The sequence below is a fragment of the Chaetodon trifascialis genome, chromosome 3 (genome assembly GCF_039877785.1).
Source record: "Chaetodon trifascialis isolate fChaTrf1 chromosome 3, fChaTrf1.hap1, whole genome shotgun sequence".
NCBI lineage: Eukaryota > Metazoa > Chordata > Actinopteri > Chaetodontiformes > Chaetodontidae > Chaetodon > Chaetodon trifascialis.
This window is the reverse complement of record NC_092058.1, coordinates 1,913,617-1,928,484: the sequence shown is the minus strand read 5'-3', so window position 1 is coordinate 1,928,484 and position 14,868 is coordinate 1,913,617. Positions and strand designations below refer to the sequence as shown.

At 47.6% G+C, this 14,868-nt stretch overlaps 1 protein-coding gene across 5 annotated transcripts in view; it reads right to left on the bottom strand.

Annotated features, from left to right (window-relative positions):
• LOC139350749 (dedicator of cytokinesis protein 3-like) overlaps positions 1-14,868 on the bottom strand; it is a 149,099-nt gene that overhangs the window by 73,850 nt on the left and 60,381 nt on the right. For all 5 annotated transcript variants that reach the window (XM_070992331.1, XM_070992349.1, XM_070992342.1 and 2 more), the window contains exons 2-3: positions 13,931-14,014; positions 8,345-8,385 (exon numbers count right to left, since the gene is read on the bottom strand). In XM_070992331.1, coding sequence (XP_070848432.1) covers positions 8,345-8,385; positions 13,931-14,014 — 125 coding nt within the window. The remainder of the gene's footprint in view (positions 1-8,344; positions 8,386-13,930; positions 14,015-14,868) is intronic.

Sequence of the window (14,868 nt, the reverse complement as noted above, 5' to 3'; positions counted from 1 at the left end):
CTTCACGTCAGGCCGGCCTGCTAACTCTCAAAAAGCTGCTCCTGGCTGATATTTTTGGAGGAGTGCTCACATCCAGTTCTACTCTGCAGTGATGTGAAGTGACAGCAGTGCCCAGAAGACACACATGCTCTGAGCAACAACAAACACAAACATCCGTCCCGTAGCTGCGTCTTTCTGCTGCTTTTCAACACAGTTTGGTTTCCGTTTGAGTCTTTGAGTTTGACGCAGTTTCACTTCTGTCGTTGGACGTTGTTCTCCTTTAGAGACGCATTTATTCTGTTTACTGATAGTTTGGATTTGCACTCTTTCCTCTTTGTCCTGCAGCTGCTGCAGAACTACCTCCCTCTGGATAAATACTCTTACATTAGCTCCAACTCCAACGTAATCAATCACATGGAGGTGCTGACAGTTATCTCCTCTCTGCTGTTCACTCTGCCACGCATCCACTCAGCCTCAGTCTGAACAGTGTTGCGCCTGAACGACAGTTCATGAACTCGTACTGTGTTACTGCCTGATGAACGTTACTGTGATCTCGTTCATTCTGGTGTCTGTGAACAGCACTGCTCTCTCAGTTTACCTTCGTTCAATAGGGTGTCAGATGTCTATAGAGCCTTCCAGGAGAAAACCCGGCTAAAACACATTGTAAACAGGCTTTAATATGTAGCGGAAAAACATCCAATCTGGCAACACCAGCCACCAGTGTCGCACCGCCGCATGCGTCATCAAAACAAAAAGCAGCATGGAGGCGTCGTATGATCATTTAAACAAGCTTTATGACAAGGTTGGTGAGGAAGGGACAAATCTGACATTTCTGTGCAAACTTTGCCCGCCGGCTTTCAAAAAGAAAATCTGCACTTCGGTCACATGAGGTGAAAGCTGCAGCTGCTGCTGGTGTGGACTGAATGGACAGCAACAAAGCGCTAAAGCAACAATGGTTAAAGCTGTTCCTTCAATACTGATGTAAACGCTGGCTGGATAAGGATTCAAAATTGGATATGAAGATGAAATCTGACACACAGTTACAGAGTTAACACTGATAAAATAATCTCTGTCTGTGGTTCTTTATGGACTGTGGCAATAATTTAGAAAAATAACAGCTCGCAGCAACATGTGGAAAAAAAAAAACTATGAACTAGTTAATTTCTGGAACGGTGAACTTAATTCAACATTTGGAACTATGAACTATGAACTGAACTAGTTCATTTTAAAATCTGTGAACTGAACTTTGAACTAGTTCATGTAGGAAGTGAACTTTCCCAACACTGCTCACATCCACTCGTTCAGCCTCAGTCTGAACGGACGTCACGTTACGAGCAGCTATAATTCGTCTTATATTTGAGAACTAGACATTCATGCGTTCACATCAGAGCAGCGACGTCACAGAGCGCCTTACTGTCATTATGGGCTGTTTGTCCCTTTAATGTTGCTAAGCTAGTGTGTGTCTCTTCAAAGCTCTTTTCACGTATTTTTCTGCAGCAGAGATCATAAAGTCACTCTGAAACTAAATTTCCCTGGCTTGGCGTCTCCCTGCCTGTCCAATGTCTCTTCCTAAATGACACACAGCACAAACACACACTAACAGGCGGAGTCTCGGCAGCCTGAAAGCCATTTGTGTTGTGCCAGGTGAAATCTCTGCACATTGATCCCTGCAGACGCCTTTCATGCCGACTGCGGCTGTGATGAGCAGCTCAACATCCCAGAGTATCAAACACACTCACAGCAAACACGCACACACACACACACACACACACACACACACACACACACACACCAGCACACACACACCAGCACACACACTCAGACACATCTGCCCTCTCTCTTCATCTTTTCTTGCTTTCAGCGTCTGACCCGGAGGATCGATAACTGTGACCCTCTTTAGTATGAAGAGCTTGTAATGCTGTTTATCAGAGCAGGTTTCATCTGCTGCAGCACTGACAGCGAACGGTGAGCGGCCGGAGAGCACGACGTCTGCGAGCTTTGTCATCCAGAGCTAAACTGGGTCTAAACGGACAGACGTCACACACTGAACATCACTGACAACCACAGCACAGACACACGCTTCACATTTTACCAGTTACACACAGAGGAAATGTAAAATGTCTGTGCAGAAAGTGATGATGAAAATTAAAATCATACACTCGCTGCCTCTCGTTTCCTCAATTATGAAACTCTTTTTATATTTGCAGGGTGTTTCTGAAACACAGTGGACCTGAAGACAAACCTCAGAATGATTATGGATTAGTGCCTCCTCTCCACCTGTAAAACAGGTAAAATCATTTTAAAAACCTGCATTAGAACCGTGAATTAAACTTGGTTCAGTTCAGCTTCTAGTTCGATAATAAAATTACTTAAAATCTCACAGAAACTCTAAAAAAAGCTTTAGAAGCTGAGTTGTTCTCGCTCTGAGCGAATGTCCGGCAGTATAAACGGCTGATGCTTCATTTGAAAGCAGTCTGCCTCAAACTCTGATGTGTGTCGTGAAGCTGCGCACAGCTCAGCTCAAACATCTTCAAAGCTTCAAACCACGTGAGCACATTAAATTTAAAGAGTTTTTATTACGTACGCACGCTGAGAAACGCATCGACAGAGCTTTCTGAACATGGTCAGACTTGAATTTAGACTCTGAGTGACTTTTATCAGCTGGGATCATCAGAGAAACGCACACAGAGCAATGAAAAGAGACTTTAACTCTGAAGTGACGGCCGGTCTCTCTCGACTCGACTGCGTCAGAGCAGCAGAGAGCCAAACTGTGCTGATCCACGTTAACATGGACTGATGACCGCGACCAATGCACAGCGAGCTGCGTCCCAAAGGCCCCACTCATTATCAGCGCACATGTGTGTGTGTGTGTGTGTGTGTGCGCTTTCTGACATCCTGATTGGTCCAATCTGCTGGAAGGTGAGCGGACCGGCAGTCGCTTCCACTCAACTGAGCCAAGCACGCACGCACACAGCGACACACACCAACACACACACACACACACACACACACACACACACACACACACACACACACACACACACACACACACGCACGCACCGACATACACCAACACACACACACACACACACACACACACACACACACACACACACACACACACACACACACACACACACCGACATACACCAACATACACCAACACACACCAACACACACCAACACACACGGCATTTCAGCTGAATGTCACTGTGGTAACTTTGCTGTGTGTGTGTGTGTGTGTGTGCGTGTGTGTGTGCGTGGGTGTGTGTGTGTGTGTGTGCACCTACACTTGGCTCAGACTAGTTGGCAGACAGGTGTGTGTTCACTTTGGCACAGTGGATCAGAAGTCACCTCACACACAAACATATCGTCCTTCACTGTCCTGATGTGGGAGGTGTATCAGTGACACACACACACACACACACACACACACACACACACACACACACACACACACACACACACACACACACACACACACACACACACACACACACACACACACACACTCGTCTTCACTCTCCGGGCCGTCAGCTCTGCTGCTGCTTCTATTCTGCTTCTCTTTGGAAAACATGATATTCAAGGTCAGAGCGGAGGGACAGCAGAGATCTCTGCAGACCTGTTAGCTCGACTTCAGCCGTTCACAGAGGGGCTGATGGGAAATGATGAAGGCTCACTAAAGCAGCATTACTGTCTCCGGTAGAAGTACTATTCACACAGAACTTATACATAAAGGAAATGGACAAGAGTTCAGTTATTACACATTCAGTGACGCAGACGGATTAAAAATCTGTCACATCCACAAAAACAAACTTGGTTTTAATATTTTCTGATGTCTGAGGTTAAAATCCTGCAGGTAGAGATCAGAACAGGTCCTGGAACGGGGGAGAGTCCTCCAGCACCTCCCTGAGGGGAGGAGGGCCACCAGTCTGTGGCCAGGGTGAGAGATGACCCCGATGACCGCGACGACCCCGACGCCCTCCTCAGCTGGGCAGCCTCGACACTGAGGAGAGGACGGTCGTGACGTGTTGGGCAGAGAGACTGAGCAGCTTCCATGTGCTGCTGACATGCAGGAGGTCAGGACGCTGTCGATGGTTCATCAGAATTTGTCTCCTCAGATTCTTTAAAATCGAAGGCAGCACATCCAAAACGTAGGAAAACTGATCATCTGTATGTCAGTGAAGCCCAAACGCTCTGATGAAGGCTCTTCCTCTATTTATTTTACTTTCCACAGCTGTACGAGCGAACACAATGCAGTAAATGGACTGCATTTGTAAAGATCTTTTCTGCTCCGATGACCACTCAAAGCGCTTTTACAGCACCAGTCTGCATTCAGCCACGTTCATACAGGTGAGGCCACCTGCTCGTCACCACCTCTAGCCATTCACACAGCATCGGCAGCATTCAGTATCTTCCCCAAAGACACTTCGACACGCGGACCGCCGAGGCCAGGGATCGAACCGCCGACCTTCTGATGATAAGTGAGCCCCCACAATGCAGTCTGATCAAATGCAGCCCAGCAGAACAAACGTACCATGAAGCCTCCTCTCTGTGAAGTCAGAGTCAGCTGTGTTCACTCGTCTCTGTGGTCGTGAGGCTGTTCGATGCTGATCGGAGCTTCAGGAAACACCGACCCCTCTGAGAGCCGCCCTCTCTGTGGCCCTGAAGGTCGGCGCCATCTGAGTGACGACGAGCCTCAAAGCGTGCGCTTCTCCACAGAGCCGCCGCGCTCGAGACGAGTCGGAGCGGGAGGGCGTCTCCTCGGGGAGACACCGCGATTCGTTTCGACCAGCGAGCCCATTGTACAGAAACCAGGTGATTAGGGTGGAACTAACAGGATTGGGCTGATGCCTCGCTGCTGGGAGAGAGAGGAGAGGAAGAGACGGCGCGCACACGCACACGCACACACACACGCACGCACGCGCACGCACACGCACACACACACACACACACACACACACACACACACACACACACACACACACACACACACACGTCCTGCTGTGTAATAATGGGAACAGAGACCTAAACGTTCACACGGGCTGACATCCAGCTGTGTTCTGTCTGGAGACTTAAACCAGCAGTGAGGAAGAAAAACCTTGACACTTATTATTGAGCCCAGTTTCATACTTTGGTCAGTGTTCTTGCAACTCTCCATTATTGGGTTCTGTTCACTCTGCTGTGGTAAGAAGATGCAGTGTGTTGCAGGTGGGTGAAGCCCTGACACCCACAGCTGAACCCTCTTTGTCAAACAGCGCTCTCCTCTGCAGAGCTCTCCAGATCCCTGATATTTGATTTGCATGAGGAAACCTGAGCCTCAACTTTTCTTTCTATTATCCCTGCTGTGCTGCATCCCATTGCCCTTGCAGTAACCTGCAGAAATGAGTGGCAGCGCGCCGCCCACAGCCAAGCTGTTATGTTAGTCCACTCTGAGTCCAGGTTTTCTCTGGAGGTGCAGCCTTGGAAGCTCTCAGCCAGATCTGATTTTCACTTGTAAAACAGCTTTTTTCAGAGTCAGCCTCGGCCCTTTCTGTGCTGTGTCTGACAGCTTTCACACGCTGCATGCACTACATGAACTGGTAGCATCTTTAAAGCAGCACACAGCTGTAGTAAAGGTGTTCCATTTCATACCTGATTTAACAACACCTGACTTTAACTGTGAAGGCTCATCCTAACTTCATCTGTCTAAAACCTAATTCAGTGGTTCTAACAGCTGGAGCCACGACCTTTACGAGTCCTTCTCATCCATCAGAGGCTCAGCAGCATCCTGGCCCGGCGTGCTGCGTGTTCATATATCAGGCCAGCCTCAGAGGAAGGCTGCATGCATGCAGTCCTCTATTATACTACGGTAACATTGTACATATGAAATAAACTGAAATATCCTTGTAGGAATCACAGCTGTAGGCTAAGACTGAAATGAAACGGACCAATCAGGGCAGCTAATCGCAGTGATGCAAGCTGAGAGCGAGATCAGGCCGGAGGAGCTGCAGCCGAACGACATGACCGTCCACCAGCTCTACATCAAAAGACTCCGCGAGACACGTGTACAGTCACTTCACATCAGCGTTGTGGGTTTGTTGTGTGTGTTTGAGGTCGTTTCTGAAGTATTTTATCAGCTCTCACCTTCTCTGTTTGTCTGCTTCTGAGAGGAAACAAAGCAAACAGAGCAGGTGATCTCTCTTATGTTAACACCTCCCCTATCCTCAGCAGGAAACACTGCTGTCTACAAATAGTAAAGACAGTCAGTCTCTCATGGACATCCAGAGTGGGATGGAGCAGAGGAAAATAAAACTGGTGCACAGAGGACAATGAGACAGAGCAGGACAAAGCACAAAGAGGGTCTTTTTTTAAAGACTGAAAACCCAGAAGGCTGTTATCTCCACATCCAGACACGGTGCTTAAAAAGAGGGATGGATGTAAAGCCGTTAGCGTGAGTCACATCCGGCTCACAGTCAGGAAGGCTGCTGCAGTGAAACCTGTTAAGAGTCTGCAGATTATCTAATCTCACTGCATCCAGCACACATGATCCACCGCAGCACTGGGAGGCACACAGGTACCCTCAGACTCCAGGGCTTCGTCTTTGCTTCTAAGCAGCATAAAATGTGACGTGGAAATGAAGAAATGTTGACAAAAGTCTACTTTTCAAAATCTAATCAGACTCAATTCCACCCTGTAGAAAGATGGATTCTCAGAACTCCTTGAGCTGCATGAAATTGACATCCTCTAATCCATTTTCCAGTCCTGCTTATGGTGGACGACCGATCCGTCACACATCCTATAGATTGGACTGTATATATGTGAGAGTAAGCTACAACCTGTGGACATCAAAATGCATCAAGCTGGAACGGCTCTGGCTTCATTTCCCAGTGAGATTACCTGTGCGATATCCTCCACAGCAGAACTGAGAGGCAATTTGTGTAAAAGCATTGACGCGGACGTATTTGAATATGAGGCTTGGAGGAAGTACTGATGGACTTCTCTGGACTGCAGTAAACTTGTTTTTCTGAGAGACATCTGTTTCTTATTCCAGCGTCACAGACACGACGATGTGATGAGGTGGCGAAAGTGTTCGCAGCTGCAGCATCAATAAAGGTGGAAAGGCTTCAGATTAAACAATCTGACAGGCTTATTGTTCGGATTATACTGGTGCCTAAAACACACTGCACAGCACGTCAAGCTGTGGCCTTGATGGTGTGATGCTCCGATCAAATACTTCATGCGTTGCAGAGTTTAATCACGACAAACTCATTTCTGAAACACCAGGATCTGTTTCTCATCCTTAAAAGGGACGCAGTTACGTTCTGAGCGTGTTTCTGAACTATTACATATTTAAAAGCCCTCTTCAAAAACCCATTGAGTTGTGAGAATACTTGTCAGGGTTTTTCAGTTTCCTTTCTTCCTTCGTGAAAGGCTTCTTCCAGGTACGTGGGTTCATCCACTGCAGCTCCAGGCACAAACAGAGCTGCTCCTGTGCTATGATCATCATGTCACGTTGTTATCGTCATTACTGTGATGCACAGAACATCTGAATGAGATGTTCAACCCCTGCAGCTGTTTCACATTCAAAGATCAGACCCTGCGCTGCTGCGCTGGCGTCCATCAAACCACAGACCAGGTTAGTGTGTTAGCGCGGTGAGTCAGACGCCCCGAGTCTGAAAACACACTAACAACCAAACAGCTGAGGGCTGGACTTATGATCCAGCATGTTATCAGCGTCCCGTTCACCTCTGCTGTCCTTCCACACCTCTCTGCTCTCCTTTCCTGACATCTCTCTCTGTTGTTCAGCATCAATACAGGCGTGAAATGTTCTCCCCGAAAAGCCAACGAATGGCCTATCAGAGCGCAGAGTGCAGCCCAGAGTTTCTTCTGCTGTTAGAAGATGTTCAGCAAACTGAAGCAAACCTTCATCATGCCACAGATTCGCACTGCAAAACGCATTAATCAAGACATAAATTAGCACGACGTGGGGGTGTAAGTGTACATTTTAAAACAATGGCTCATGGGAAGCCGCGTTGCCTCAGCGGCTAATTATAGTTAATATGCAAGACAACATCTCGGCTAAACTCCAGCATTTGTGTTGTTTCTGCAACGTGTGCGCCGCAGGCAGGAAGTGAGAAGACTGCAGTCATGACTCCTACATGCAGCCTTCAGGGAGAGGAAGAGTTTCTTCAGGATGACTCTGTTTGACCACATTAATGAGGTAAAATATCACATTCACATGTCAGGCTTAGACTTAGAAAGAGAATCAGAGATGTGCAGAGAAAGTAGTGTAATAGAGAAAAGAAGAGTTTAAGAAGAGGAAAAAGTTCAGAGTGAAGCAGAGAGAGGAAGCTGAGGAGCAGCAGCCGTCAGCCTGTCTTACCTTGACATTTGGCTTCCTCGTCGAGAATCCTCTGTACCATCCTGAAAGGAAACACAAACACCGGTGACTCAGACCGTCGAGCAAACACTCAGCGAGGAGACAAAAACAGTGATGAGTCAGCAGTTTGACTGAGGCGACGTCGGCTCGAACGCTTTCACGTTTTTCAATGAGATGTTTGCCAAAAAAAAAAAAAAAAAACCTGAAGAAGAAAAGAGGTGAATGGAAGCAAAGTCTGAAAACACACTCAGCACCTGAAAGTCCACCACGCACTGGACAACAAAGACCACAGCGTCTGAGCGCGCTGGAGACCAACATTTATCCACTGAACAAGTAAAATCTAAGAGCAAATCTCTTAAATCCAGTGTTTGATTTCTGTCTGACAACGTTCATCTTTTCACCGGGCGGGTTCACGTTGGAGCATTTCTCTCGGTCCAAGCTTTTAAGTCCTCATTAACTGAGTAATTTAATTTCTTACTGTCAGTAACTTCATGCTTGAAACTAGAATTTATTGTGATTTTTGGGAGCAGATGTTTTTCACAGTGTTGTCCTGAAATTAAAATTCTTAAAATGTAAAAATGAGCATCATCATCAATCATCTTTTCTATGATTTCTGAGTCGATTTATGGGCATTGATTTACGACGGACATCTGAGATTATGTCAGCGTCGTCAGCAGAAATCTGTCAGATCCAGATCAGTCCCACAGGGAGCTGGACCACGCTCTGGACTCATGCTGCCACCTTAACCCGGTGCACAGGACCATTCTGTGTGTGTGTGTGTGTGTGTGTGTGTGTGTGTGGGCCAGTGACGACCCCCCATCTCCAGCAAGTCTCACAGAGCACAGCGGTCCTTTCCACGTGGACGGACGCTCATCAGATGTCTCTGCGGAGCAGGAAGCTGTCACTGAAGTTGACTCAAGCCTTGACAGCTGAAAATGACGCGTACCGAGGGACCAGATGCGTACAGGGGAGCGTCCACACATCCCCTCAGACTGCGGGGACATCATTTGTCTCCATCCGAGCGGAAATAAAAATGATTATGTCTCCGGCTCGAGGAAACGTAAAGCTTGGATGACCACTGTCTGTCAGTGACGGAGCGAAGCAGAAGAGACATTTATTCACATCGAAGTGATGCATATCATCACTTTGACCGCCTCAGACGTCCTCAGGGTCCACGGCTACGAGGAACCTTTATTCTACTTTTATCAGAGGCCACAACATCCTGACACATCTGGATTATCATAACACACATTTTAAGATAGCTCTGTGAAGAAAACGTTAACGATGGCAGACTGGAACAGCGACGTCCTTGAGAACCAATCATCGATTAAACGTTCAGAAAAACACTCACGCCGCCTCAGTCACGACGCCTCGCGGTAACGTTCATCTTATCTTCCTGAAAAATCGTGTCCCGTTCTTCAGCAGTCCCACATAATCTGATATGAATATGAAAATGGAGGCTTAATTGGCCAGTTAATTAATAACCAATCAAGATTCATTTATCTCCCTCGTTAAGACGGCTGTGTTTACTCCCAAGCCTCTCATCTATATGGAAATCAGACGGGGGGGGGCAGCAGTGTCTAGGCCTATTTGTATGGGTTGAAATGAGGACGTGTGTGTGTGTGTGTGTGTGTGTGTGTGTGTGTGTGTGTGTGTGTGTGTGTGTGTGTGTGTGTGTGTGTGTGTAAGAGTTTACTGCATCTGTCAGAGATGAAACACCAAAGAGGACAGAAAGTTGGAGACAAAGCATGAATGTGTATGTGTGGTTGTGTGTATGATTGTTCCATATTCATGAGCAGAGACGACAGAGCAGGTGTGTGTGTGTGTGTGTGTGTGTGTGTGTGTGTGTGTGTGTGTGTGCGTGGTGCATCAGTGTGTATGAGCCTCATTTGTCCGCTGTCATACAGCCTCTGTCTGAAGGAGAGTAATCATCGGGCCTCCCGTACCCAAAGCAGTGATTAGAACAAGCTTTCTCACCGTTATCGAGATAATTCAAACTAATAATCACACAGATCATCTGGAGGTGGAGCCACTTCTGCTGAGTTCATGCAGGTGAGGACTGGACTCATTATGAAGCACACAGCGTTGTACAATAAATGCAGGTTTCCGTCAGGCTATCAGACCTTAAACGATGCGTCGCGTCCCTGCAGAGCTGTGAGGACAGGAACTGCTCGATGATGCAGTAATAGTACCCAAGAGGCGTTTTTCATTGTCCAGCTCTGACAGTGAGTCAGCAGAGGCGTGAACGGCAGCTGATTCACGGATACTCTCTGGGAACACGCGTGGTCTGTTTAGACAACACTGCTCAGCTATCGACTGATCAGAGTGCAAACGTTAAGGCAAAGCAGGCCGAGGAGGAGATTGATAAGACACCACGGCTACGTCACTGCTGGTCAAAACAACAGCATCCGCTCTGCTGAACAGCCAGCCACTGCTCCATCCCTCCACCTTCACACACGCCTGCGGGGATGTGAGGCCCCACCCAAAGCTCCGTCCAGACAACACGGAGCTTGTGTTCCTCCAGGTCAAAGGGCCCCCTCATGGAGACCGGCCCATCCTCTCTGTGGGAGAGACCCTGTCGTCGTGCAGCAGGAGCTCCTGTCGGTTCCTCCTTCACAGCACCAGGAGCATCGCTCCTTCCTCACCAGGGAGCTCAGGTGCTCATCACGGCTCGTCACCTCCCACCTGAACTCCCTCGTTTGAGGAGATCAGACCTCTGCAGCTGCTCCTGCTGCTCCCATCCCGCTCTGGTCTTCAGGGCAGTGAAGCAAACTGCTCCGTCCTACTTTCGAGGCCTGTGGACGTTCAGCCGTCAGCACAGTCGCTGGCCGTCTTCTGCTGTTTGGACTAGAGCTCAGAAACTCTGCCAGCACCTGCTGATGTCTCATTTCTTCACTGTGAAGTTGTAAAAACACCATCGAACAATCAGCAAATATAATGCCGGCAGTGAAGGCAACACTAATGGACTGAAGCGCTTCTGATAAAAACAACATCCTGTTCCATTACATCACATTTATTTAGCTGACACGTTCTGCAAAGCGACTTACAGTAAGAGCATCGATCACGTGGATACGACCCCAAACATGAACGCAGGGTTAAGTCTAAGCACGGTCTGCTGGTTGGTCTCAACGTCCGGCTTTTATCGATGCCTTTTTTCTTATAATCGTGTTTTTCTGGTTGTTTGAAAAAGGCTGAATGTTCATGGAGAAGTTTAGTGGAGGCCCAGCTCTTAAAATTAGGGGATGATTGAGATTCTGACTGTGAAAAGATGATAAATGAAAACATCATTTGCACATAAGGCAAACAGTCAGATATAATATATTGAACATATCTCAAATGTCTCCTCTTCAGCTTGAGTTTCAGGTTTACAAAATTAAATCTGGAACAAGGTCAGTCTGAACTCACAGCAGGAGTGTGACTCACGGTGTCAGAAAGCAGAAAACAGAGACAATAAGTTTCTGTATGACACTCAGCAGCCACACAAAACGACTGTCACCACATGGTCATGTGATGTCGGGTTATCTCCTCTCAGCCTGGTTGGTTCATTTCTAAGTGTTATTTACCAGCAGCCAACTCTCTCCTGGACATCAACAATAGCAGCAGCTTGCAATAAAAGATTTGTTTCAGCTGAAAAGCCTCTCCAGAATAATGAGAGGCTGCTCTCAGCGGCGACCGCGGACCCTTCAGTAACGCTGACAGCACTAACCGTCACAATCACACACTTCAAGCTGCCGCTACGCCCATAATCGAAGTCTAATGCTGCCTCAAGTGTTATGACTGTAATCTGTATTTTAAGAATGGAACCTGGGGACTGTGTTCCTGCAGCTGACGTCTCCATATCGCCGTCAGTATAGCCTGAGTTTCTGTCCGGGGAGGATAATTTGGCATTAGTGTGGGCAGAGGGCAGGGAGAGCCAATCACAGCCGAAGACATCCTCTGCTTCTTCAACACTCAGTGGTCTTCCTCAATAAGAGCTCTGCAGCAGAAATGATGATTTAAGAAACAGGAAATATAAATGATCACTGATGACATTTCTTAGTGTTATTGGAGGTTTTTGTAAAGAGAAAACCTTAAAAACACGTTCAGATATAAATAACTTCTAATGCCACAAACAAACACTCATTAATATCTGTGCTGCTCTGTGGCCAACCATTGTCTGTTTGCATATTCACATAATGACAGGAGCTGGGAAACCCTGGAAGTGCTGTGGGGATGTTGGATCGCAGTTAGCTTGGTTCGGCCTGATAATCACTGAGTGCCACGGCGGCTCAGACAGCAGCTCTGTCCTCCTCTAGAAGGGCTGCATCTGATAACAAGAGCGATTCAGATGCTGAGCGGATGCCATGAAGTTAACTGAAGGGTTGAATGTGAGCAAACAATAAGAGGGGAACAATGCAGGAGAGGAAAAGGGAAATGAAAAACGAGTCGAGAGGAAGGCGGCAGGAAAATAAAGATGACTGAGGAGAGGAAGTGAAGAGGATCGAGGAGGCGAGGCCAGAAGAAAGAAGTAAACCCCGCCCCCGTCCTGTCCCTCTGTCGTCTTCATGGGTAAAGAAAGACCCAGTCAGCCGCTGGCACTGGATCGATGGGAGCGGCCCCCAGCTGCGGCTAATGAAGCACATACTCACTCATTATGGGCCAAAGACAACACTTCCTGGCTTCACACAGAGTTGCTAATTTCTGTGAGTCAAAGCAGGAACAACAATGGCAGCAACACGGAGTAATAAGCTGGACTCTCTCCCAGGATGCACAGGTTATTACAGGCAGTTTCTGCTCATTATCGGAGAGCGCTGCGGACACAGCCATGAGGACGACATGACTGTGTTTCCACTGTGAGCATTTGTGACAGCACAGTCAGAAAAGCATTAAAGTGGAAGTCTGTTAAAGTCTGGGGGGAAATGGACATCGACTCACTGCAGTTTAACAACGTTTTATGAAAGGCTGCATAGAGAAACTCAGTGTTTACAGGCACAGAGCAGCAGTTTGTGGGATAAAGAGAGCAGCATGGAGCAGGCGGCTCACCGAGGTGACGGGGTGGATCTCTAATCAACATGTTTGTGCTGAAACAAAACGTGGCGCTGCTGAATGATCCAGTAGGACGGCTGAAGAGCGAGCCTGAAACCACCCCTGAAGAGAAGTTCAGACGTTTCACAGAGGATACCTGAATACCTGCAGCAGAGCCAACAGCAGCTCCATGACGCTGATTAATGTTATTCACGTTCACACTAAAGCAGTTTGAAAACCTGATTACAGTGTGACAGTCAGCCAACAGGTTACAGCTTCATTTCTAAAGGATCGTTTGTGATGGATTTTGTCGTTCTGTTTCACAGCACAGTTTAGTCTGAGTGATCACATGCATGTTTCATCTGTGCAGACCTCCACCGTGAACCTGCTCCCAGCCGGTCAGCTTTCCCTGCAGACGTCACTTCCATCCTGGTTTTTATTCTTGCTGTTTATAAGCAGCCTCTCTAACCTGGAGGATGTTCACAGTCACGACTGGAGCTTCAGAGATGTTTTGGTGCTGCTGTGACACTGATGGAGGACCCTACTGCTGCATCAAACATCCACATTATCTCACCCAGATCTTACCTTCACATTTCTCCAGGATCTGAACCGTCTCTCCCACCTCCAGAGCCAAACCCTGAGCCACCGAGCCCCGGAAGGTGCAGATCACTGTGGAGAAGGAGAGAGAGAGAGAGGACGAGATGAGGAGGCAGAACTCTGACAATCTGAGCCGCTGTCCTGACATCTGCACAGCACCGCGACAAAACAAACGGCCTGACAACCTGAGAGTTTGGCTTCTGACAGCAACGACTCACATTCATTATTGATAAATCCAGATAGTCTTTACATTTCAGAAAATTCAAAAGCAATTTCGTTTGCAGGCAAAGCTCACAAACCACATGAATACCAAAGCTGTGTCCTCATCCGCTCCCACCGCCTCCACCGTCACTGCCTGCCCGTCCCGTGACAGCGGCACGCCGTCAGCATCAGAGCCTGAACCAGAGCCGAACACATCCGCAGTCCTCGCCGTGCCGGGGGCTGCTGGTGTGAACAGTCCTCATGATCGCACCAAGACCCCCAGAACACAACAGACCTCAGAGCTCATTCTGGTCACTCAAATGTCAAATATGATGTTTCACCTCAGGTAAGATGCGTTTGACACCAGTCAGTCTACACACACTTTACCACGGCTGCCTAACGTGGTGACGCACCAAGCCGACGCTACGTTTTGAAAACACTGTTTTGTCTGAACGCTGGCATAACAGAGAAAGGAAACGTGTCGATGCAACAGGAGGGAATTCATTCAAGTACTCAAAGTAAGATGTAATGTGTCGTGCTCCAAAGGTTGTGGCAAAAAAAACTAATGCAAAAATTTAAAAAATGAAGTATAAAGTATAAAAACTTGAGATAATAAACTGTAAATATGCTAAAATGTAAATATGTCTGAAGTACACATGCAGGGCTGTCCAGAGGAGGGTCAGAAGACAAGGCAGAGGATATACAGAGGTCAGAGGTCACCGTCC